This window comes from Taudactylus pleione, unplaced genomic scaffold, assembly GCF_031769625.1.
Source record: "Taudactylus pleione unplaced genomic scaffold, aTauple2 ptg000431l, whole genome shotgun sequence".
NCBI lineage: Eukaryota > Metazoa > Chordata > Amphibia > Anura > Myobatrachidae > Taudactylus > Taudactylus pleione.
The window spans coordinates 2,517,907-2,542,721 of record NW_028284833.1 but is presented as its reverse complement, the minus strand read 5'-3'; the positions used below and the strand labels follow the sequence as shown (position 1 = coordinate 2,542,721).

At 44.2% G+C, this 24,815-nt stretch overlaps 1 protein-coding gene across 1 annotated transcript in view; it reads right to left on the bottom strand.

Moving 5' to 3' along the window:
* Positions 1-1,516: 1,516 nt before the first annotated feature.
* Positions 1,517-24,815, bottom strand: part of FCHSD1 (FCH and double SH3 domains 1) — a 120,445-nt gene continuing 97,146 nt past the window's right edge. Inside the window, exons 15-20 of the mRNA XM_088447396.1 lie at positions 14,643-14,726; positions 12,172-12,337; positions 10,424-10,629; positions 6,453-6,552; positions 6,260-6,312; positions 1,517-2,415 (exon numbers count right to left, since the gene is read on the bottom strand). Coding sequence (XP_088303522.1) covers positions 2,356-2,415; positions 6,260-6,312; positions 6,453-6,552; positions 10,424-10,629; positions 12,172-12,337; positions 14,643-14,726 — 669 coding nt within the window. The 3' untranslated portion in view covers positions 1,517-2,355. The remainder of the gene's footprint in view (positions 2,416-6,259; positions 6,313-6,452; positions 6,553-10,423; positions 10,630-12,171; positions 12,338-14,642; positions 14,727-24,815) is intronic.

Genomic DNA, 24,815 nt, shown 5'->3' with positions numbered 1-24,815 from the left:
ATGTTTGTTAAACAGTATTAATAATTAACCATTTAGATGGTCTATAGCAGTGCACCCCTAACAGTGCATGTTTTCCAGATCTCCTAGCTGGTGCACAGGTGTATTCATTCCTTGCTGACATATTTTAAAAGATCCACAGGTGGAGCTGATTATTTCATTTGTGAAACTGAGGAACTTTAAAACATGCAGATCTAGTATAAGGGGTATGTTTAATCTGATTGGTTGCTCTTGGCAACATCTCCACTTCCAAAAACTCTCACATTAGTAAATATACCGCTAGGTGTATTATAAACTCTTGCTCTTGTGGTCATGGTGCGAGCTGGGGGGGGGGGGTATACAGGAAACCTCTCCCTGCATTTGCATATGGTTGAGCCCAATGAATGGTACAATACTGCCATGCACTGCAGTTCATACTGAAAGAGTTTACATATCAATTCTCTTCTTAAAATGCCAATGCCCCTCACTAGAACAACCAGATGGGTCAGAAATTCATTCCAGTCTGGCTTAACATTAAAGCCTGAGCACAAAATGACAGTATAGTTATTACTGATTCCAGTATTGGGGCAGAAACCTTTTTAGTGCAATATTTATTTATATACTTATTTATATACTTATTTATATACTTATAAAGAGACCCAGCATGTGCCAGGTTCACCTCAGTGCCCTGCGACTGCTCCCCTCTGCCTCTGCCCTGTAATGGCCGCCCCCACTCTGTATTGTGCCTCCTCCCTGCTCGGTCCCACCATACCCCTCACCCCAGCTCTGTAATACCCCCACTCAGTCCCATGCTCCCCTCCCTCTGCTCTGTAACATGAGTTCCTCCTATCTCCTGCTAGGCTAAGTCTCCCCTGTCTCCCTAGCAGTGGGAGCCACTCGGGCACATGCATGTTGGGGATGGGACAGACCGTAGCAAATTATTATATAGATACTGTAGTACTAAGCTTCAATGAATATTAACCGACTGACGCAGAATAAAGTCAATGACAACTGTCATTCAAAGTGCCAAGCATCACAGTTAATAAGTATAAGTTACTACAGCAATATGTGGGAATTACTAAGGTTTTAATTTACAATATATTAATTTCAGATTGTTACAGTCGCCACAGGCGTTCATCCGTGTATGTGGCACAGTGTTATGTGGCATTATTGAAATTTGTGATTCCACTTAACTATGTCAGGTGATCTCACCTGTCGATGCTCATCACTGATGTTGTACGGGTTATATACCCACCACTTACCTGTAATTGTTCTATACCTTATGAACAAGCCGCACACCCCTCAGACGTAATGCCTGTAGCATCCTGGGAATAATCACTCCCGGAGGATTTTACACCATGGGGTAAATGTAATAGAGGGCGTAGACCTGACTTCAGCGAGTCCCATGCGAGACTGCCCGATGTTTTAAAGTTGCAGTTATTTAACAGGCAAAACCAGGATGATTTTGCCTGTTGAATAACGTCAACTTGAAAACATCAGGCAGTCTCGCATGGGACTCGCTGAAGTCAGGTCTCCGCACTCTATTATATTTGCCCCCATGTCTCTGTGCAGAATGTGCTCTTGTTTTTGCAAGTTTGCTGTTGAATGACCTATGGTAGTCGCTCTTTCCACCAGCCAGCAGCAGCCACGAGTGACACAGGTCATCTGTATATACAGGTGTGCACCATAGTGACCCGGGTCATCTGTATATACAGGTGTGAACCATAGTGACACAGATCATCTGTATATACATGTGTGCACCATAGTGATACGGGTCATCTGTATATACATGTGTGCACCATAGTGACCCGGGTCATCTGTATATACAGGTGTGAACCATAGTGACACAGGTCATCTGTATATACAGGTGTGAACCATAGTGACACAGGTCATCTGTATATACAGGTGTGAACCATAGTGACACAGATCATCTGTATATACATGTGTGCACCATAGTGATACGGGTCATCTGTATATACACATGTGTGCACCATAGTGACCCGGGTCATCTGTAGGACAGGTGTGCACCACAGTGACACAGGTCATCTGTAGGACAGGTGTGCACCACAGTGACACAGGTCATCTGTAGATACAGGTGTGCACCACAGTGAGACAGGTCATCTGTAGATACAGGTGTGCACCATAGTGACACAGGTCATCTGTAGATACAGCTGTGCACCACAGTGACACAGGTCATCTGTAGATACAGGTGTGCACTATAGTGGCACAGGTCATCTGTAGATACAGGCGTGCACTGTGCTCTGGTCCAGCAAGTTCCTCATCTACAAACCTTCCACGCTTTATGCAGACGGGATTGTGATATTGTTGAGAGTTTTTGCGTTATAAAGACATGCAGGGTTCAAGTCCTAAGCTTTCAAATTATGGATCTGCTGGTCCACTCTCTGTTCCCTTTGTTGGGGGTGGAGGCGCCGCTCGCATCTGTAAAATTAAAGATTTTATTACATTTGACAAGTTATCAAAGCTTAACATTTTGTAAAATTGCCTGGTACCCTCAAAGTTCTGCCAGCCCAGCGCTGCTCTCCTCTCTGATATTACCACTTACCCACTACAACTAGGGCAGGGACGGTCAGTGGGAAGGGACAGAAGGGAGGGCAGAACTGGACCTCCTGGTGGACCCAACAGATAATAGGATTAATACACCACGGGTACGCAGGACTTTGTATTTCATCATAAGTCAACTAAGCTACACTAAAATAATGATTGAAAGTATGAATTCTTAAAAAAACTGGAATAATTAAAATGTAATCATTGCTAAACCTAAACCGTGACATGACCCAATATAAAATGTAACTGTCACAGCGCTTGTAACCACAGGAAACTTCCAAAATAATAAAAGGAAACAGAAACAAAGTGTCTTAATATGGTGATTACATCCTACACACAACTGATAGGAAGGAACTGGAGCAATGTAACAACTTTCTTCCATTCACATTTTAATTCTTACATTATGGATTTAAAATGGACGTTTGTTGTAGCCAACACAGAATACTCTGTCTAATAAAAGCAGTACCAGGCCTGAGGTTTGAATTGGGGACATAATACCAAAGTTCTGTTAGAACCACTGGTGAACTGCGAGTTTTACATCATTCCATAGATTCTTCATAGAAATGTGCTAAGGCACTGACATGGATTCCTGTGTGGCCACCATGATGTCATTAAATACTGCACTACGCTAAGCTTGTGCCAGACCTAGCAGTGAGGTCTAAAATATTTGAAAACAATCTTCCACTTAATAGTGAAGCCTCGTGCATGATCTGTGGGAGGGTGGCAAAAAGAACATTTCTATGACATCTTGCCAGAAATCCCAGGGACACTCTCTTCTATCTCCGCCATAGCCGACTTTGGGCCTAAATCCTGAAGTCGCAGAATACAGCTGCATCTGGCGACTTTTACCAAACTGCGCATGCGTGTATGTTATTTATGTAATTCACTAAGGAACCACATGTGCGTGGAAGAACTATATTTCAATATATTTTTGTATACCTTGTTTATGTATTTTATTGTAGTAGTTACCCCATGCTAGTTACTGTTAGTGAATGCTAGTTACTGTCTTTTGCCATGTTCTATTATAGGCTTTAAACGTGCATACATAGCCACGTATTCAATTACAGGCGAAAAGTCGGCAAAGTTTTGCCTGGCCGACTTTCCGCCTCATTCGCCTGTTTCAGAGGCGAATCTTTCCGTGCGCGTCTCCGCTTTTCGCCTAATTCAATTCCAAAACAGGCGTAAACAGAAAGCAGCGAATATGGATAAGGCGGAAAGTAATTAAAGAATTGGGGAAATCAGTCTGTACCCCAAAAAAAGATGCACTAACGTAAGAAATCAATATAGATGTGTACTAAGAGCCCTAATATAACTATTTTGGGCACTTAAGTTGTGTAAATAGCTTGCTATTAGCGTCTTTGTAAAAGTGGCGAAAAATGCCATAAAGTAGTATGCTTTGGTGAAAATAAGTACTCCAGTCAAATTTGGGGTACTTGGAAATGGGTGCAGACATATTTAAATGTCTCTAAAGAGAACATTTAAAAAACATGAAAAATCTACCTGCTACATGCACCTGCAATCCCAAAAACACCAGAGCCATTCTTGCAGCCCCTCAAGAAGTCTATAACGCTAGTTTTTATGTTTGTCCCCCTACTTTTTCAGCCCAAAAATGACATGTCTTTTTTTGGGGGGGGTTTCTGAGGTCATTTTTTTTTTTTTTTTGGCTGATTTGTCCTTTGGGAGGCTGTCCTAGGGGTTCTGAGTCTTTTTCCTACGTTTACACCCCAAAATAAAGATTTTGCACTTTTTTTCACCTCCTACTCATTGGAGATACTATCGATCTCATATCTATCTCATTCCTGTCCCCTGGACAGTCTGGAAATCAGCTGTGCTGTGGTGTCCAGGACTCCCACTGCATATATAAATAGTTATATAGTTTCTCTATCTATCTTTTATATTATAAAGCTAACCACTGATGGAAATAATATAGTTGTGTATACTGTACACTTGGCACCTAACATGCACAGTGACTGCATGCCGCCTCATACCCAGCGCTGTCTGGAGTCCACACACTGGTGGTGTCCAGGACTCCCATGGCAGGGCGTGGCATCTGTGACATCGCTGTCATTCAGCATATAGTAGAGCCCCCTCTAGCCATGTCTTCACGACTCTGCCCATGACAAGGTCTCCTCAGTGCAGCCTTGGGGCTTATTCATGGGTGGTGCTGCGTGGACTTGGCTGGAAAGGGCTTTACTATGGGCAAAGGGGACATGGTTATGACAGCGTGTTGCTGGGGTTGTGGATTCGTCGGGAGAGGGCGTGGCCAGCGACAGACGAACACAACCCCTACTTGGTGCTCAGATTTAACAACATGATAAGCGGCTCCTTAATGCCTGCTTGGCTTATTAGTTTCAGCAGTGGTAGGGGGTCTCTGTCACCTCACTAAAAACAAACAAAAGTGCAAAATATTAGGGGTATATTTACTAAAGAGCAAGAATTAGAATGGGAGATGTTGCCTATAGCAGCCAATCAGATTCTAGCTATTCTAGCTATTATCTTCTAGAAGGTGCTAGATAAATAATAAGTAGAATCTGATTGGTTGCAATGGGCAACAACTCTACTTCTATAAACCCACACTTTAGTAAATATACCCCTTAGTGCAAACGACCGCTTCACAATCTTTAAAAAATTACTAAACTACTCTGCCCCTGGTTGAGAATGTCGGTGGATGCTCCGGAAATTATGCAGTGTGGGAATAGCATAAGGTCAAACTCCATCCTGCTCCCAGTGCCTCCATTACTCATTCACACATTTTTTTTCTCTCCTAAAATATAGCAGAAGTCAAATCTTTATTAACCACCGGAGGGACATTCGGACAGTACTACACGTGTCACTTACAGTATATGTTTGAAGCTTTTTGAAAGATCCAAAATGTTCCATTATACATATAGGGACAGAGGCCCTGATTCAGAGCCAGACGCTCTGACAGAGGGCTCGCTCTGTGTCAGGTCCGGTCCTTTTTTTTTTTTTTTAAGAACGGCCTCCTGGCCGCTCGCATAGCTCTGGGTGACCACCAACAGCTATAGCAAGCGGCCATGATGATGGTTGCAATGGTCAAGACCATCGCGACCATCGAGCTTGCGATGAGACCCTTGTGGTAGGGTCTCGTTGCCGCAAGCCCCAGAGAGATTTCGGCTCTAACGGAGCCGGAATCTCTCCACTGACATCACTTGTGATGTCAGTAGGGCTGGCCCCAAACGGTAGGCGTTCCCATGGGAACACCTCCGTCTGGGCAGCCACCCCCCCCGGCCCTCCCACCAAAGGGGGCATGCTGTCACTCAACATCGACAGCACGCCCCCTTAGGTGCGAGACCCGGAGCGACGGATTGCCAGTCGCTATCTGGGTCTCGCGCATGCGCACAACGGAGCCACCATCGACCCGTTGCGAGTGCTCAGCGCTTGCGACCGGGTCTGAATCAGGCCCTGAACCCGATCTAAGAAGGTCTAGTGGTGGTGAAGAATGGCCTTTCTTTTATCGAGTGTAAAAGGGTGTACACCCTTCTGCAGAGTAGGTGATGCCCCTGTATATGGGTCCACTCTATCCCTTTATCTCATGAGACCTTATTTTCTGGGATAGGATTATTTACATTCTTACTTTGGTGCCAGACAGTGACCAGGCACAAAGTCATCGGCTGATCAGATGGATCGATAGATGAGTGACAGCAGAGAAAGAGGATAGACAAGTGATCATCGTACATCCGTCTGTGCAGACACTTACTGGTCTCAAGCGTGGAGAGCTCTGAGTGCTCCCTGAACCATTTAGCCTGGAGTCTGAAAAATGAACAGATAAAATAACATTGATTGTTTCAATACAAAGCAATGCCAAAATACTCTGCAATCCCCCGAAGACCCAGCCGAGGATCAGCTTCACAGCCCAGCCCAAATAAGATTTCTTGTAAAACATGAAATACCGGTTTCTGAAGCCGCGGTTCCCTGTAGGGAGGCTCTCGGGCTGGAGAGTGGATCAAGCATGGGGGGCAGGAAGGCGGGTGGAGCTGGTGACAGTAGATCCTACAGGGACATAAACACAGCAAGAAATGAACAAAACTCAGCTTTATCTTGAGCATAGCGATGGTTAAAGCCAGAAGCAACACAGTGTCACCTGCTAAAGCACATAATAAAAGATGCCACATAGCGAATAGAGGAGGTTTGTAAAAATAAAGGATACCAGTCAGAATGTCGACTAGGACATTAGGTCGACATTCACAAATATCCATCTGGTCAAAATGTTGATATTTAATGCGTCAACACCAGAATGACGACAGTAAATTTTTGTCATATTATTAGGGCTAGATTTAGGGTTAGAGTTAGGATTAAATAAGAAATAAAACGGTATGTCGACATTCTGGTGTTTACACATTAAACACTGACATTCTGACCATGGCGTCATTTGTGAATGTCAACATTTTACATGTTAACATAACGTCCATGTCGACATTCTGTCTGGCGACATTCAGAGCTTTCATACCACCCCCAAAATAAAGACTGGCTATACATATGACATTTTTGCCACAAATAGGTAATATGTTTTAAGGTCATGCAATTATTTGCCAGAAGGGTATTTTACGCTTTATCTGCATTATAGATGGTGACATGACTTATCACTAAAGTGAAGTGACAATACACCACCGTTACACGCACTTGTTTGTACCATGGTAATGAATTTGTATTCTTTATCTTGGATCAACTCAACAAATTATGTAACAAATTTTATGTTATTTATCATTTTGTACCCGCTCAGTGGCGGAACTCCCGGAGACAATGGAGTGCCCTGAAGGGGGCACCTGGCTCAATTGTCATCCGGCCGTTCCAGGCACTGCTGAGGAGCTGCATGGAGAAGGAGCGCTGCTGACCAGCGCTCCACCTCCAGTGGGGGAACTACGGGGGGCTGCCACTTACTACTGGGGGCATTACAAGGGGCTTACTACTGGGGCACTACAGGGGGCTTATTACAGGGAGCATTACAGGGGGCTTACCACTGGGGGCACTACAGAGGGCTTACTACTGTGGGCACTACAGGGGGCTTACTACTGGAGGCATTACAGGGGGCTTACTACTGGAGGCATTACAGGGGGCTTACTACTGGGGACATTACAGGGGCCTTACTACTGGGGGCATTACAGGGGCCTTACTACTGGGGCATCATGTGGGGGCACTACAGCAGCATTACTACTGGGGGCATCATATGGGGGCATTACAGGGGCCTTACTACTGGGGCATCATGTGGGGGCACTACAGGGGCCTTACTATTGGAGGCACTACAGGGGCCTTACTATTGGGGGCACTACAGGGGTCTTACTACTGGGGGCACAGCATAGGGGGACCACTCCTGGAAGTACTGCATAGGGGGACCACTATTGGAGGCACTGCATAGGGGGACCATCACTGGGGGGGCACTACATAGGCGGGCACTGCATAGGGGGACCACGACTGGGGGACATTGTATAAAAGGAACTGCATAGGGGGGCGGCGGCAACTGGGGCTGGCATAGGTGCTGAGGGAAGGTACATTTTAATTTGGGGGGTGGGGTGGGGGGCACCAACTTTTATCTTGCCTCCGGGCACCTGGGATGATGTTACGCCACTGTACCCGCTCACCATATTACTGAAATGTGGCAGAAAGGAACATGGACTATACAGCACTATGGTGGAGATGTATCCAGCAGTTATAATTGAGGAGAAATAGACCAGTGGAGATGCCGAGAGCAACCAATCAACTACTACCTATCGTTTTATAAAATGTCCTTGATAAATCCTACCTCGAAGCTGAATGGTTGCTATGGGCAAATTCTCCACTCTTTACACTGTTCGATACATCTCCCCCAATAATTGATAATGAAGAACATATGCATTGTGCTTATGTTCAAATGTATTTTTGTCATTATCTATATTTAAGATTTTATTTTTCATTTTTATGGCTTTTATATTGCTGGGGATATATTTGAGAGCTACAGGAGGTTTTATTTATATTTTGGAATACACCGTTTGGAGGAATGCAGAGACAGATGTGGGGAATGCAATATACAGTAAGTGGAAGCTGCAGGTTCTTTCATTTTCACCAGATTTCTTCAGATCTTCCCTCTATTATCTTAGATGACTTCAATATCCCAATCGATGTCCCTACAGAATCCTCTGCCTCTAAACTCCTTACCCTCACATCATCATTTGGTCTCTCCCAATGGACCTCCTCACCCTTCCATGCGAGTGGCCACTCACTTGATCTGGTTTTCACTCACCATTGTGATATTATTGATTGCTCAAATTCCCCATTCGCCCTCTCTGACTATCACCTTCTCCTCTTTAACTCACTCACTCATCCCCCCCCCCCTCTACCTCCTAAGGCTACCATTACTAAGTGTAATATTGAGGCTATCTACACATTTCCTTATCATTCCTGCTCAATTGTCTTCTCTCCCCTATTCCTTCTCTCTCCTGCCCTGAACAGGCCACTTCCCTATATAATGCCTCCCTTACTTCTGCTCTGGACTCTCTTGCTCCAGTGATCACTACTCACTCTCGCAGATCCATACCTCAACCCTGGCATTCCAAATGCTCCAGATACCTGCTATAGTGTTCAGCAATCGCCGAGCAGCAGTAGAGGAAGTCGCGCTCTAACGCAAACTTCCTCCATTTCAAACTGATGCTCTCATCCTACAGTGCTGCCCTGTCCCTCTCCAAACAATCATATTTCAAGAACCTCATCTCCTCCCAGTACTCAAATCCCCAGTGCCTCTTTGCCACTTATAACTCCCCCCTCTGCCTACACCCTCCTTGCCCCCTCCCCCCTCCACACTCTCTGCCATTGACTTTTCTACCTGCTCTACATCTAAAACTGACTCCATACGTCAGGACATCATGCCCCCCACTAGACCCCTCCATTCCTGGCCATTTTCCCCATTCATCTTACCAACTGACATCTTTCTCCCCTGTATCAGTAGAGGAATCATGGCCCTCATCCGGTCCCCCCCACCCTTCCACCTCACCCCTTGACCCTATCCCTTTCCCGCCTCCTTTGCTACCTCTCTATTTCTGCCTGTTCCCATCTTGTCCACCTCCTTAATCTCTTCCTCTCATCAGGCACTGTCCCTTCTGCATCCAAGCATGCCCTTATTACCCCCATTCTTATAAAACCTACCCTTGAGCCTAACACTGGGCCTCATTCAGCTTGGATCTCAAGTCTGCGTTCTCACACACCCAGTCAGTGTTTGCTGTCTGCGCATGCACTAACCGGCCGCTGTGATTGCGAATGCGAACGCAGTGGCACGGATAAATGATTGACAGCAAGTGCAGTTTGGGGGTGGTCGAAGGACCGTAGGCGTGTCTGTGCGTTTGAGCGCCGTTACAGGGGCATGCATAATTAAGCCCCAGCGATGGCATACGCAGCCAGAGCTCTGTATGGTGACAGGACAGGAAGCTTTGCAGGTTGTGAGTCAACCACAACTCTGCGTATGGGTCCGAGGTTACTTGATGTTGCCGAGGTTTTCTCCGATTTGTGGATGTAAGGGGAAGTGTGTGGCTTTATAAGCTGATGGACATCTTTGGTATAGTGCTGCGATCGCATTCATTTGCATATTTTCGCAACGTGCGGGTGCGTGCGATTGCAGACTTGCGATCCAAGCTGAATGATGCCCACTGTCTCCAACTACCGATCCATCTATCTCCTCCCTTTTGCCTCCAAATGCTCCCTCTTCATGCAAAGTGTATTTCAACCAACTTGCGAACATTTTGGACCTGAGATTCTCTATAAAATGTAAAGAGACAAAATAAAAACCAAACGAATGCGCTGAGCATTTAGAAATGACCCCGTTGGGAACGGCTCATGGAGTAACTGGGGAACAGTGAGCAGTCACTGGCTGAACATATACAGCAGAAGGAAGCCGGACCTGGTTTGTCTCTAAATTATCCCCTGATAATTCTTCAACAACAAGAGAGGGAAAGACTCCAACTCGGCCATTGAATGTCCCTTTCCAGAAGCCGTCATCAACTCCGCCTTCTTCTCTACGGATAACTTGGATTATGGAGCCTTCAGGAAAGGTGAGCTCCTCTTCGCTCTGACCTTCATAGTCGTAAAGGGCTCTAGCAAGGGACACTGGAAATAACAATACTAAGAGGTCAGATAGAGCAGCTGTATGGTAATCTATTATACACGATAACAGTTTGTCTAATACATCCTACAATCAGGTATAGCAGCTCCATGAGACTGGAGATACAATGCCCTAGAGCAGAGGTTCCCAAATGCTGCCATTACAGTCCAGGTTTTAAGGATATCCATGCTTGAGCACAGGTGGCTTAATTAGTACCTCAGTCAATTTGATTTATCCACATGCCTGTACTCAATCATGGATACCCATAAAACCTGGAGTGTAATGGTGGCGTTTGGAAAACACTGCCATGAGACTGAAAATGAATGGTTGATGGCAGACATACATACATACAGCAGGTGTGCCTGATAATAGGCAGCACCTGATTGGTTGATGGCAGGCATATGTACAGCAGGCGTCTGATTGGTTGATGGCAGGCATACATACAGCAGGTGTGTCTGATAATAGGCAGCAGGTAAGGACACTCCAGGACACCTGAAGGAGCCTGTAGTCTTAAAAATGTTCTGCTAGCAAAGTCCTTATCCATATATCCATACATATTGTGCAGAGCTTTACATAGAATATTTAATCATTCACATAAGCAAGACTGCATGTTGGTGTGTGTGAGTGGACCCGCAGAGCTTTGGGCTCGCTATCAGCACTGCCCCCTCCTCTGTGGTGCTACCAGTATTTGGCTGGAACAGCACCCTGCAGCCTAGAAAGCTGCCTGGCGAATCCATAGGCCGCTCCGTGTGCACAGCTTCTTCCTGGTCCCAATGGCCAGCCCCCTCATCGTGACATTATGAGATCACATGTGTGGGTTGCGGGTCGGGCCCTGGGCACATTATTGCCCTGTTACGGCCCTACACATCAGCACTAGGGTTCATTTTGTCAGAAGTCAATTATGCTATCAGTATGTCTGGATTTCGTGAGTTACACAAAGCACCCAGAGGCAACCGTGAGCAAATACGGGGAGAACATATAAACACCACATCCAGCCCTGGTCAGTGTAGAATCTAGTGTACACACTAGTCAATGCTTACTCAGATCAGAATGATCACAGGAGACCACCTGATTTGCTGCTATGATAATCGGATCAGATGAGCCGATCCAAAACAGTCAGCCACGGGTAATTGTTGTGAAAGAACGGTCGGACATCGTCTCTCAGGCCCGATTACTGTATAGTGTGTACCCAGCTTCAATCTCTGATAAAATGGGACGAAAACTGTTTTGTTTAGTATTTATTTTCTGTTGTAAAATCCTATCTGGAGGTTTATTGCATTTATTTGCATAAAGGAACTGGACCACCACAACTTTAGTTGTGGGATTGGACTAACAAGTGGGGAATTCATGCTGCCTTGTGACCAATCTCCAAATAGTTTAGTTGCAAATAGTTAGACTGGCAGAAACATATGATGCTATGGTAACCATCCAATGCTATACGTGCATCTCCTAAATACAGATCAGACAGCCCAATGTAGTGCAGTTGTGGTTCTATAGCACTTTAGTACCTCCCCATGAAATGCATATAAGCTATAAATGAAATCTACCTGTTGCATCCGACCATTCCAGTTCTGATAGACCAGGGAGGGATTTGTCTGCAGAAAGCCTTCCGGTGTGACCGCTGTGCACAGAATCATCCACTCTCTGATTAATAGTAATATAGGCAATGTACTTTTCTGGTACGTATCCAACTTGTCCACTTTTATTCTGAGCCTGCAGTGCAAATGGAGAAAGGCATGCACTGTTATTCTAATGGCCTAGTCAGAGATAAATTCATTTTACTTCAAATTGTGCAAGTATTCAGCTCGGTCTCCTTGAACTCATTCAACCTCAGATTATGTTTTTTTCTGCTTTTGGATATATGTACCACATAATTAGATAGATAGAGAAATTATATAACTATTTATTTACATTACAGATAGATAGATAGATAGATAGATAGATAGATAGATAGATAACTACAGTAGATAGATAGATAACTACAGTAGATAGATAGATAGATAGATAGATAGATAGATAGATAGATAGATAGATAGATAGATAGATAGATAGATAGATAGATAGATAGATAACTACAGTAGATCGATAGATAGATAGATAGATAGATAGATAACTACAGTAGATAGATAGATAGATAGATAGATAGATAGATAGATAGATAGATAGATAGATAGATAGATAGATAGATAGATAGATAGATAGATAACTACAGTAGATAGATAGATAGATAGATAGATAGATAGATAGATAGATAGATAGATAGATAGATAGATAGATAAACTACAGTAGATAGATAGATAGATAGATAGATAGATAGATAGATAGATAGATAGATAGATAGATAGATAGATAGATAGATAGATAGACAGACAGACAGACCCCACAACTTACCTTCGGGATCCCGTCGCTGGTATTCTGAGAAGTGTCGGGATTCCAGTGTCGACATTCTGAACGCCGTAATCCCCGCGGTCGGGATTAGGACCACATCCCATTCATACAGCTAACATTCTCCAATGTTAGTAACTTAAATCTACATTGAATAAAGGCTCAACCAGTGGCCTTAAAACATTGGTGGATTTTAAATGACCTTTATGATGATAAGAAAAAGGCCAGTGTCAGCATTTAAAGGACTAGTATGTTCCTAATATGCTCTACAAAAGGGAGGTCAATTACAAACAACAAAATGGCCTCTTTACAGTGCAAATACAGCTAATGTGATACAGACACACTGCATTGTATTTTATTTGGGGTAAATACATTTGTTATACAGTAGTTTGCATGCTGCTCAGTGTTCCTGGGATTCAGATAAATCCTTTTTAAAGTGAGCATGAGATGGATTAGAGGTATCTTGTTGAAATCTGCATTTCTATCCTTATCACAGTGCATTAGATTACATGACACCACTATGTATACAGTAAGTGGTAACACTTTCATTTACCAGCGGTAAGAACCAGTTGAAATTGCACTTTACAAAAGCGTTTTTCTCTCTTGCAAGTGATATGTTTAATCAATCGATACAATATCACAACTCACCATACAAAGGATATATGTGACACATATATATTTTCATGTCACTTCTTATCTATTGTGTATTTATTTTATATTAGAATGTCTCTATATACAATCTCCCTTCCTGCACACATGCGTATGCTGTATTATATTGTACACAGTACAGTAAGGGAGAATAACAACAGCCTTTGTTTATAGCTATGGAATGCTTCCCCTGTTATTTTCCATAGATCACTGGGGGGTTTACAGAGCATTGTATACTTTGTAAAGGAAATGTAACTAAATAGGTATTTAAGCTTCTAGTGTAATAATCTAACTCCTGCTGTCCTTCGCTACAACGTCATAAGAAATAAATAAACCAGTTCTTCCAGTTTATCTGCGTGTTGGAGCCTTTAATAAATGACTGAGGGCAAAATCTAACCCATGCGATGCAGCAGAGTTGACTATACGCCTGTTTGTGCATCTTTTGTGCATGTTTTTGCAATACTTGTTCCGGAACCGAGCATACGTAAGTAAGAGCGATGCACAGTCCTACGCATTTCAGTCGTATCTTCACTTGGGAATGAGCAGGCGGCACTGGCCTGTAACAGGGCATTCTCACGTCAGCAAGGCTCAGTGAGGGAGTGCTTACGGAACTGTGGGTCATGCGGAGTTGGATAGCAGCGTTACTAAGCCTGTTTCCAGGAGTATACTTTGCACCAAGTATAGGCAGGTGCATGTACGAATGGATGATGGCAAGGAGAAATCTACACGTACAGGTAGGCGGGCGCACCGCAAGGCTGCGTGCAGCCCTGCATGCTGGTGAATATTCACATCTATTTCTTAGAACACAAAGCGGGAACATCTACTGACGATTTACGTTCAATTTGCCATCAGACCCTATGAAAGATTAGCATGTGAGTATTAATGTACATAAATTCTACCTTCTAATTCTATAATGTCTTCAGGTGGTGCTAGATATACAGTTTAGTGCACTGTTACGGTAAGAAAAAGGTCTGACATCACTGACCTTCAACCACTCTTCCACATCTCCATCTTCAATGACCTCTAGCAGCTCCCCTTGAGTGACGGACAGCTCATCCGACTGGGAAGCCTATGAATAATACAGCAAAAGAAAATGAATCAGCGTCATAGACAGTAAAGAAAGACAACAAAGTGACAAGAAGATAAAAAAAAGTTTATGCCACACATCAGTGCCTCCAGTACTTAATATCCCACACATCAGTGCCTCCAGTACATAATATGCCACACATCAGTGCCTCCAGTACATAATATGCCAAACATCAGTGCCTCCTGTACATACTATGCCACACATCAGTGCCTCCAGTACATAATATCCCACACATCAGTGCCTCCAGTACATAATATGCCACACATTCATGCCTCCAGTCAGGGACGGATTAATAATGGGACGGGTGGAGCTGCAGCTCCAGCCCCACCCATGGAAATGGGCCCACAGTATCTGCTGGCAGTGTTGGCAGGGATTTTTTTTTTTCTTGCCAGATGCTGTGTGGTGTTCATGGCCCCACCCACTGAGACTCCGCTGTGCCACTTTCGCTATCTCCATCCTCTCCACTCATCCCACTTGGGAGATCTAGGCATAACTACTGTGGCGTGGGTGCAGTTGCTACTGCTTACTGGGTCCTCACTGCCTCCAAGGCCTGCCTTCCCCTCTGCACCCTGTCACGTCATCAAACAGAACACAACTTCCTGGGTCTTGTGGGAGGAACTGTATGACGGCCGCCTCCCTGCGATCTCTACCCACTGCCCAGTGCCGGTTTATCAGCAGCAGGGCCCCACAGTAAGTGATAGGCTGGGCACTTACTGCATTTGATGCTGGCGGCAGCACCGGTGGTGTAAAGCGTAATTACAGTTGTCTCATTACCTCGGCCTGTCATCCTGACTGTGGTTCTGACTGTAGGAGCACAATGACCGTGGATTGAACCCAGCAGTGACATTATAATATAATGTTGAAGATATTATCATGCCTATTAAATCTCCCCCTTATTGCCAGCGTTGGCGTTAGTGATACAGTGACAGACAGATGTAAGGTAAGCTTACTGCTGTGTTATATATACTGAATGGAGAACATAACGTCTGTACAGAGTGCTAAAGGGGTTATGTCTCACTGGGAAATGGAGCCCAGAGTCAGAGAGAGACTGAGCACTGCAGAGATCCTTGTGGCAGACGGGCCTGGCCTTGGTGGGTACCAAGGATCTTGCTAGCGCTTCCCTATATGAGTGATTTATTACAATATTATTACATTTAGAAATGCTGAATTTTGGGGCAGAATTTATAAGTGTAATAACTATATATATATATATATATATATACTAATGGAGTTATCCAGTTTCAAAAAAGTCTGGTTTGATGCTTGCATTAATAATGATAGGCAGCAGTAAGCACACCCCCATATTACTGTGGTCAAATACTGCAGAGAGATAAAAGCTATGGGGGGATGGGGTCCTTTAAAATGTTGCCGTGGGGCCCACAAAGTTCTAGTTACATCCCTGGTCCGGGACATATTACAGATGTTGCCGCAGCGCAGTGAAAGGCTTCACAAACTCTCCATGCACAACATAAGGTCTCAGCGCCCCCTCAGCACCTAAAGGGACAGAGTAGCTGAGCAGCCTAAAGTCTGTGAAGTCAGCCCGGGCCTCCTTATGCCCCTGTCCACTAGAGGGTAAATACACACACTATTACAGAGACCCGTGTCACCTCAGTCTGCCTCCCTCACTGCCCCATCCCATTTATGTGCTACCCACACCCCGCAGCACAGGCCACACCCCCACAGCATTGCTCATGCCTAACACATCACTAATCGCAGCTCTGGTCTCTCTCCCAGCAGCACACAATAGGCCCTTCATAAGTTTCAGCTCCAGGCCCATGTGCACCTTAATCTGGATATTTTTTATTTTATTATATATTATTTTATTTTTTTTAAATAAAGTTCTACAACACTTTTCATAGTTGCTCTGAAGATCTAAATGGGGAAGGGAGAGGATGGGGAGTTGAGTTTTCTAGCCAATATGATGTTTAATTAAACGTATCACAATACTTTTGAGGTAGGTCAGTGCCATAAACAGTGATTAATCCTTAATTAAGGTGATCACTGATACACTGTAACATTAATAAACAATGTAACCACAGTGAAATTGGGTTCATACAAAGCCCTATATACAGCAGCCAAAGAGTAATAGGGAAACCCTGCCATAAATATAATAATAATTCTGATGTGAACGTAATAGGTGTAAATAAGAAGTGACATCACATTTCCCTTAGGTCAGTCATACAAAAGACACCAGGGGCCTCATACCAGAAATAACCAGTCTTGGCCTGCCTGTTGGAGTCTGTGAGGTCATGCTGTGATGTCATAATGGTAACTGCCTGTATCAGGGCTTTGCTGTTGCTGCCTCTCTCATACACTACCAGGTCACTGACACTGCACCACACTCCTGCAGGAGATACTCCATAAGGTTAGTGACTGGACAGAGATAAGGACAGCTTAGTTCCATGCGTCGGCAGACAGCGTGACTACTGTAATATGACTCGTGACCGCGGGGACAGGGCAGTATAGGATAAATACAGAACCTCACACCTAGTGGGACAGTGTCATTACAGCCCAAAGTAGCTGCATCCTGGGTGGGCGCTGTCTGGATGGGACTATACTGTTCCTAATTAATTCCTTTACACTCTGCCTCCTAAGCCCGGTATGCCAGTATTGCGGCCTGTTCCATTGTTATTAATGTGCAGAGGTGTGAGAGAATTACAGCTTATTGTGCTTTAGTTATTTGTTTTTATCCAATACTGTCATTAGTAATATTACATCTAGATCATAGTTTGGGCTCCATGTAAGAGTGATACTAAATGCCGGTGGCATATGTTGTTTTGTGTCACTGTGTTACATATGAATATGCCGCTGGTATTTACCATCACTTACCTGTCCAGCGAGGTCCAGCGATGCCCTCGTCCTCCGCTGCATCATCTGCTGTGTTGCTGGCAGCCTAACGCTGCTGGCGATGGGTCACTGACTAATGTACATATGTGATGACCGTCTGTGTATGCACATAGATCTCATACCCTGTGGGGACTTCAGAAACAGCATTAGAGCTGTTTGCTGAATATAACATTGCAGTCATCACCCTTTTACCACCAGAAATGAGTACTAAAGGGGTCATAACTCTTTCTTACATGGAGCTCTAAATACTAAGGGGGTGCTAGGGTGTTTTCTTCCCACCCCCCTCTTCCCCTCTCTGTCTTGTCTCTCCCCCTCCCATGCCCACTTCCCCTGTCTGTCACACTCTCTATCTCTCACCGTGGACATGCGCTCGCCATCGACGTGCAAATGCGTTTATCACCGGCTGGGTAATAGGTCAAAGTAGCAGATGAGGTGACAGAAGGGATGACGGGTTATGCACGGTTAGTGGTGGGCGGGTGATTTGGGCAAACTCTGCATAGCCTCTTAATGCCTAGAGGGACAGGTAGTCCTTCAGCCATGGGTCCCCAGAGGTTTCCTCCACAGGGGGTTTTTCCTCTCCTGAGCGCTGAAGGATGATTCTTTGTGAGTCATGAGGTTTCCGCCATCTTGTTCCTCTTATAGGACAAGAGTGTAAAGGTGCATAATATCCACTACACGATAAAATTGAGTGATTGAACGATTACGACATCATTATCATTCAATCGTTCATTAATCATGCAGTAAATATGCCGGCAACGACAGCAATGCGCGCTCCAGCTGGTCATTGTCGGCATCTGTCATCGACAGGTTGTGCATGTTCAGGGATGAGGGAGGGCGCCTGCACTGAGTGACATATCGTCCAGTGTGGGCACATTATCCACTGCACAGGATGATGAGCAATTGAACGATTACAATGTTGTTATCATACAGTCATTCTACACTCGGGTAGTGGATATGCACCTTAGGAATTCTGGATCAATATTGGTCCAGATTCTCTATTTTATAATGCAGAATACTGTAAATAAAAAAAAGTTTACATTTTACTTTAAATAAAAGCTTACATTATTTTTATAAATATATTTTGCTTGAAGTTGTCTTTATTTTTATTAATAAATGCTCTCACAAGGTGAAGAGGCTGAGGTGAGGCCTGGCGAGGTAAATGAGAGCAGAGTTGGTAATGGAAGAAATATGGTGGTGGGGAGGCTGAGAGGATGAAGGCTCAGCTTAGATAAAGTACAGGTAAAGGTGTGAGATCTGCAGGCTTAGAGCCTAAACACTGAGGTGACAATGCAAATGAGAGGGCTTTATGGGGAAATTGTGAGAATGGATCGATGCCTCTGAGTAATATGTGATCTAGAATTGGTAGGGAAACATTATATTTGTATGTGAGAGATTAATGCAAGTCAAAAATACCAAATATGGGTGAAAAACTCCTGCTAAGTAGTAACAATAATAAATAAAATACAAAATAATAATAATATTACATTTATATAGCACTTTTCTCCAAAAAAACTCAAGGAGCTTTACAGATACTATGAACATAATACAGAGGTTTGAATTTTCATAAAACACAGAAACCATGAATAAAATACAAATAGCAGCCATTTTGGGTCATCATTTCCAAGGATTATTCATCCTACCCACAAAGGATCCAGGTGAGGCAGCCATTTTAGGCGCACTACAGATAAAAAATACTAAGAGAGATCCTTCCTGAAGCATCAGAACCATGCATTGTTTATTCTACACAAGAGAGAACCAGGCGAGGCAGCCATCTTGGGTGCACTTCATAGGTTACAATGTGCGATTAGCAATACATGAAAATAAGACATACAAGGGTAAAATGAAAAGCGACTAACAGGATACCCACTGCATAAATCTGCAGCTTACAGAATGAGGAATATGGGCTTAGTCTGTAATTGCTTTTATCCACTTTTCTTCTTTACAATTTTAAAGTGAGCTGAGGGGAAAATGTCAGAAGATGGTCCAGTCACATTAATAATTTACAAAACAGTATCTGACTGAAGATAAAAGAAACATAAATAAAAAAGCTGTATTAATTCTTTGACACTCAGTGTCTGAATTGCATAAAATCTTTGTGTGAAGTCCACGTGGATTACTGACACCTCAGGTGTGATGTGGTAACTTTGGGCTGTGGTACGGGTTCCAATGACACAGACTTTATGTAGGTGCAATATAGAGAAATGCAAGCGCTATGAGACCACCTAAACATATATCATTACATTTCTAAAGAGCAAGAGTGGCGTTAGAATCATACAGGTTTAATCTTACGATCATATAAGAACCAATATCAATAAAAAGGAATACAAATGTGGTGGTATATTAGCATAAGCACTGTAGCTCCAATGTATATAAGTATATACCACAGGCAGAGTCTTCACCTCACCAAAGCCAGCCGTAGTCAGCACTGTGCCCTCAGCACCTCAGCCTGCCCTGCCGCTGTGTCTGTGACTCACCCCACTATGGGGTGGTGCCCTTGTGTGGCTGCCCCTGAGGAACGAGCTTCAAGCCGGCCTTTTACCAGGTGTAGACAGTCGGCACTGTCCATGGTGGATAACCACAAAATTGTACGATGAGAGAGACACTGGGTTTATATCCTGGCAGATGGGAAGCTCAGTGAGGATGGTCTGCACTAGTATCCGAGTGGGAACAGGTCATTGTGAGAGCTCTGGCTACTGATGGTCCGGTGTTGTAGTCCACACTAATATCTAGATGGGAGCAGGTCATTGTGAGAGCTCTGGCTACTGATGGTCCGGTGGTGTAGTCCAGACTAATATCCAGATGGGAGCAGGTCAGTGTGAGAGCTCTGGCTACTGATGGTCTGGTGTTGTAGTCCACACTAATATCCAGATGGGAGCAGGCCAGTGTGAGAGCTCTGGCTACTGATGGTTTGATGGAATAGTCTGCAAATCACATAACTGGCTCATATCCACTCAAAATCAGGGACATCTTATGAGGGGAAGGAGTCCGTGTGTGGTGTCCAAGTGGGCCCCCCCATCCTTGTGCCAGCGTATGTGCATGGTAGGTAGACTCGTGCACTGGCTGGTGCTGTTTTCCTGTTGATTCCTCTATCATGCTAGCAGCTGCACAAGGTAAGTATAATGAATAGATGTGCACCGCACACCCTGCACCAATTGAAGATACGCCACTGCATTGAAGCAAACATTAAGTAGCAAAAGTGTCTCCAACAGTGCAGACTGGGAATGCAGATGTGGCCTGTATGCAACTCCCCCCCCCACACACTGCGGGATACTGCGGCCCGTGGATGGGACAACGGGACAGACCCAGGAAAATGGGACTGTCCCGCCCAAAGTAGGACAGTTGGGACGTCAAGGTTTAAAGTTTGCAGAAAGTGTTTGAGGAGTAAGTGAAACAGCTGATTTAAGTGATTTAATGAGGAAGTGTTTGAGGAGTAAGTGAAACAGCTGATTTAAATGATAGCACTTTCTGCAAACTTTAAACCATCTGACCAATAGAGACAGAACAGAACAGAACAAACACACCCCCATGATGTCATTATTTGACCTATAAAAACTTCCCACATCAGGTTGACACTCTCCAGACTCCCTAAGGAAGGCCACAAAGCTGATACGCGTTGGAGAAAGAGGTTTCAAGTAACTAACATACCAGGACAAGACACTTTGACAGCTCCAAGTCTCCTTTCTACCCAGTGAAGTTGAGCGCGCAGACAACCCGGAGCTCCGTTCACGGCCGTACCTTGCTGTCTCCCAACACCGGGATACGACCCAGACGATCGCAGAGAAGCAAGAAGCCAGTAGACATCGGACAGGTGAGGCCTCACCAGAGACTATACATGCCGGTCAGGCTACGGACTTGTTAATTGAGATACCACAGGGACGCCTCCTAACCCACCGATCTCCATCCAGACACCTCATATTTCAGTTGGCCATTGCAAACTCTGCAGTAGCCATTTTAATATTATCACTTTATTCTTATCACCTTTCCAAAAAAAAAAACCTTCCCACCCCCCTCCTGTGTCCCCATCCTATTTCATTAAACCACACAAGCAGATCAATTAGATTAATTCAAGCATGTGCATAATCTATATTCCCTGAGCATTGTGACTCAAATAAAAGGGATTTCGTTACTATTATATTTGTTGGCATTATTTCACCTGGTTCTACACTCACTCACTCATAACGTACCATGTTGTTTATCAGGCGCAGACCTCCTGTACATATTACACAGTTTTGCTATATCTATCTAAAGCACAGCCTACTACTATAATACAGTCTTGCTATATCTCTCACTGGCAACCTAAGGCACAACCTACTATACTACAGTCTTGCTATATCTATTAACTACTACTTAAGGCTCAACCTACAATACAGTTTTGCTATATCTATTATCTGCCACCTAAGGTACAAATTACTATAATAGTTTTACTATAACTATTGACGGCTTCTCCTGATTCAGCCAACCATAACTCAGTTCTGCCATATCTATTAATATATATTAGATGTGGATAAAACCAGCTCCTCTCTCCCTGCTCATTCTATGAAAGAGGATATTCTGGCTCTCTGTTCATTAATCAAGGACTTCAAGGACTCACTTGAAACTAAGCTTGATAAAGCCATGACATATCCACTCTTGCTGCCAGAACCACCAGGCTTGAGTCTCATCAAGATAACATGCAGAAAGCACTTAATGATGCAGACAGGGACCTGGATCATATAGTCTCAGAACTCGCAGATCTTCGCACCAAAAACGAAGATTTGGAAAACAGGGTAAGTAGAAACAACATTCGCATCCGCAACATCCAGGAGTCTGTGACGCCAGATGCTTTGGAACCCCATCTACACAACCTCTTTTCCTTTCTACTACCAGATCTTGGCACACGGAAGCTCCCTCCTGAACAACCACATCGCGCCCTTTGTCCCAAACCTAGGGACAATGATCCGCCTAGAGATGTGGTAATGCACTTTCTCATCTACAAAGATAAGGAATTTGTCCTCGCTCCCACTAAAGGCAAGCCCTATACCCTCTTCAACAACGCTAAACTACAATTCTACCAGTATTTGGCTCCTCTGGCGTTAGCTAAACGCAGGGACTTCTGGGGACTTGACTCAGTTGCTCCGCGATTGGGGCATCAAGTACAGCTGGGGTTTCCCCTTCAAGCTCATCATGGACCTTACTGGAAAGTCTGTCTTTATCTGGGACATTTGTGAATGCAAGGACCTACTGAAACATCTGGAAGAATCTGGCCCTATCCCGGGAGGTGATGTCAACGCATTTGTGAGTGGCCCACTCTCTTTACCCTGTGGATCTGCTTTTTAGATTCCATTTTCACAGTTTCTGACCTCATAGTGTCCCTTGTTTATGCACTATAGCTCATTACTTGTATCACTAAGGCTATTTCATTACGTTAGACAGGTATTGTTATGTAACCTAGAAGATGTTCTTTAGGTTGTTTAATGTATTTTTTTTTCTTTCTTTACTCAAATACTGATTTCCATGCTTTGTATTTTATTTGTGTTTTGATTTGGGGCCCCCTCTCTCATATCTCATCATTTTTGATTTGGCTGGAGGCCTTCTGAGTGAGCGTGTTCCCCTCGGCGGCCCCACTAGTTTTACTTATAGCATTGCTTCTCATAGAGGAGCTTATTTGGTTTCTGCCATATAACTTTTCTTCCTCTCTTATATCCCCTATTTTATTTTAAGTGATATAATGTGGTTTGGTCTCTTATCAATGTTTTGGAATGTACCCTCTCCTGTTATTTCTCTCCCAAATACTTTCCAGATCTCAAACACTACCCTTTCCCCTACCGCTCTCCTCTCTTCCCTTTACACCCAGGGGACTCTGTGGCTCTCTCCAATTTTTTGTAACTTTTCTACACCACCCTTCCCCTTTTCACCACCTTGCTTGGCTTTTGTCAACTCTTTCAGATTTGTCTATTTTATGTATATTTTCTGTCGGATTCGGGCTAATCCTGACATCTCTGGAGTTACAGTTGGGGGTCTCATTACAAAATTTTCCTTTTTGCTGATGATGTCCTACTCACCATGTCCAACCCCTTAATTTCCCTTCTGAACCTTTTTCGAGAATTGCCTACCTATGGGCTCTTCTCCGGGTATAAAGTCAACCACGAAAGATTTGAGGCCCTACCTTTGCATATCCCGAAGTCCACTGTAGCTCCTCTGCAATTAAACTTCCAATTCACTTGGCGGAAAGATTCCTTGAAGTACCTTGGTATCTACATCACCAAGTCCTATATATCCTGGATAGGATGTATAAATGCAATCAAGATGAATGTCCTCCCTAAATTGATTTATCTCTTCCAAACCCTTCCGGTTGTAGTCCCCACCCCTATGCTTGCTACCTTACAAACCTCCTTTGGCAAATTTATTTGGAACTCTCAGCCGCGCTTACGTAGGGAAATTCTTTTTTGCCAATGATCCTCCGAAGGTGGACTGGGCCTACCGTCCATTACAAAATACTACCAGGCCACTCGTCTTAGTCAATTGGTAGTTTGGCACTCCCCCAAGGGTACCAGACGCCGGGTGGACCTGGAGGGTGAGATGGGCGAGGTGGACGCAATATCATACCAACCCTGGCTTCTCCATAAACACAGATCATCTTCAGCATTATCAATCCCCCCGGTAGCCCTTACTTAATCTGTATGGAATTCTCTGGCTTCAAAGTTTAATCTTTTTACTTATCCCTCTCCCCAAACACCTAATTGGCATCACCCCTCATTTCTCCCGGGTCAGTCTTCGTGCACGGCCTCAATCTGGACTTCAGCTGGAGTTACCCGTTTTCGGCATGTTTCAGGTGGATTCGCTCCTCAATTTGCTGAATTTCAAGAAAGATATTCCATATCCCGCTCTTGTTTCTGTCAATATTTGCAAATACGGAGCTTTGTCGATTCAAGCTTCCCTTCTTCTGCTTCCCCCAGTGTTTTCACCCCAATGGAGCGTTTATGTATTTATCGCCCTATGGATAGAGGAACTATATCTCAACTGTATCACTCCATCTTGAGCCCAGCTCGTACATCTTTGGCAGCCCACGAACTATCTTGGGAAGCGGACCTTGGCTTTTCTTTGGGCGAGGACACTTAGGAGAAGGTTCGATCTAGTATTGGAAAATGCTCAATTAGTGTTGCTATTAAAAAGAACTCATTCAAGGTGTACACACGTTGGTACCTTGTTCCGGACCATCTGCATCGACTTTTCCCCAATGTCTCA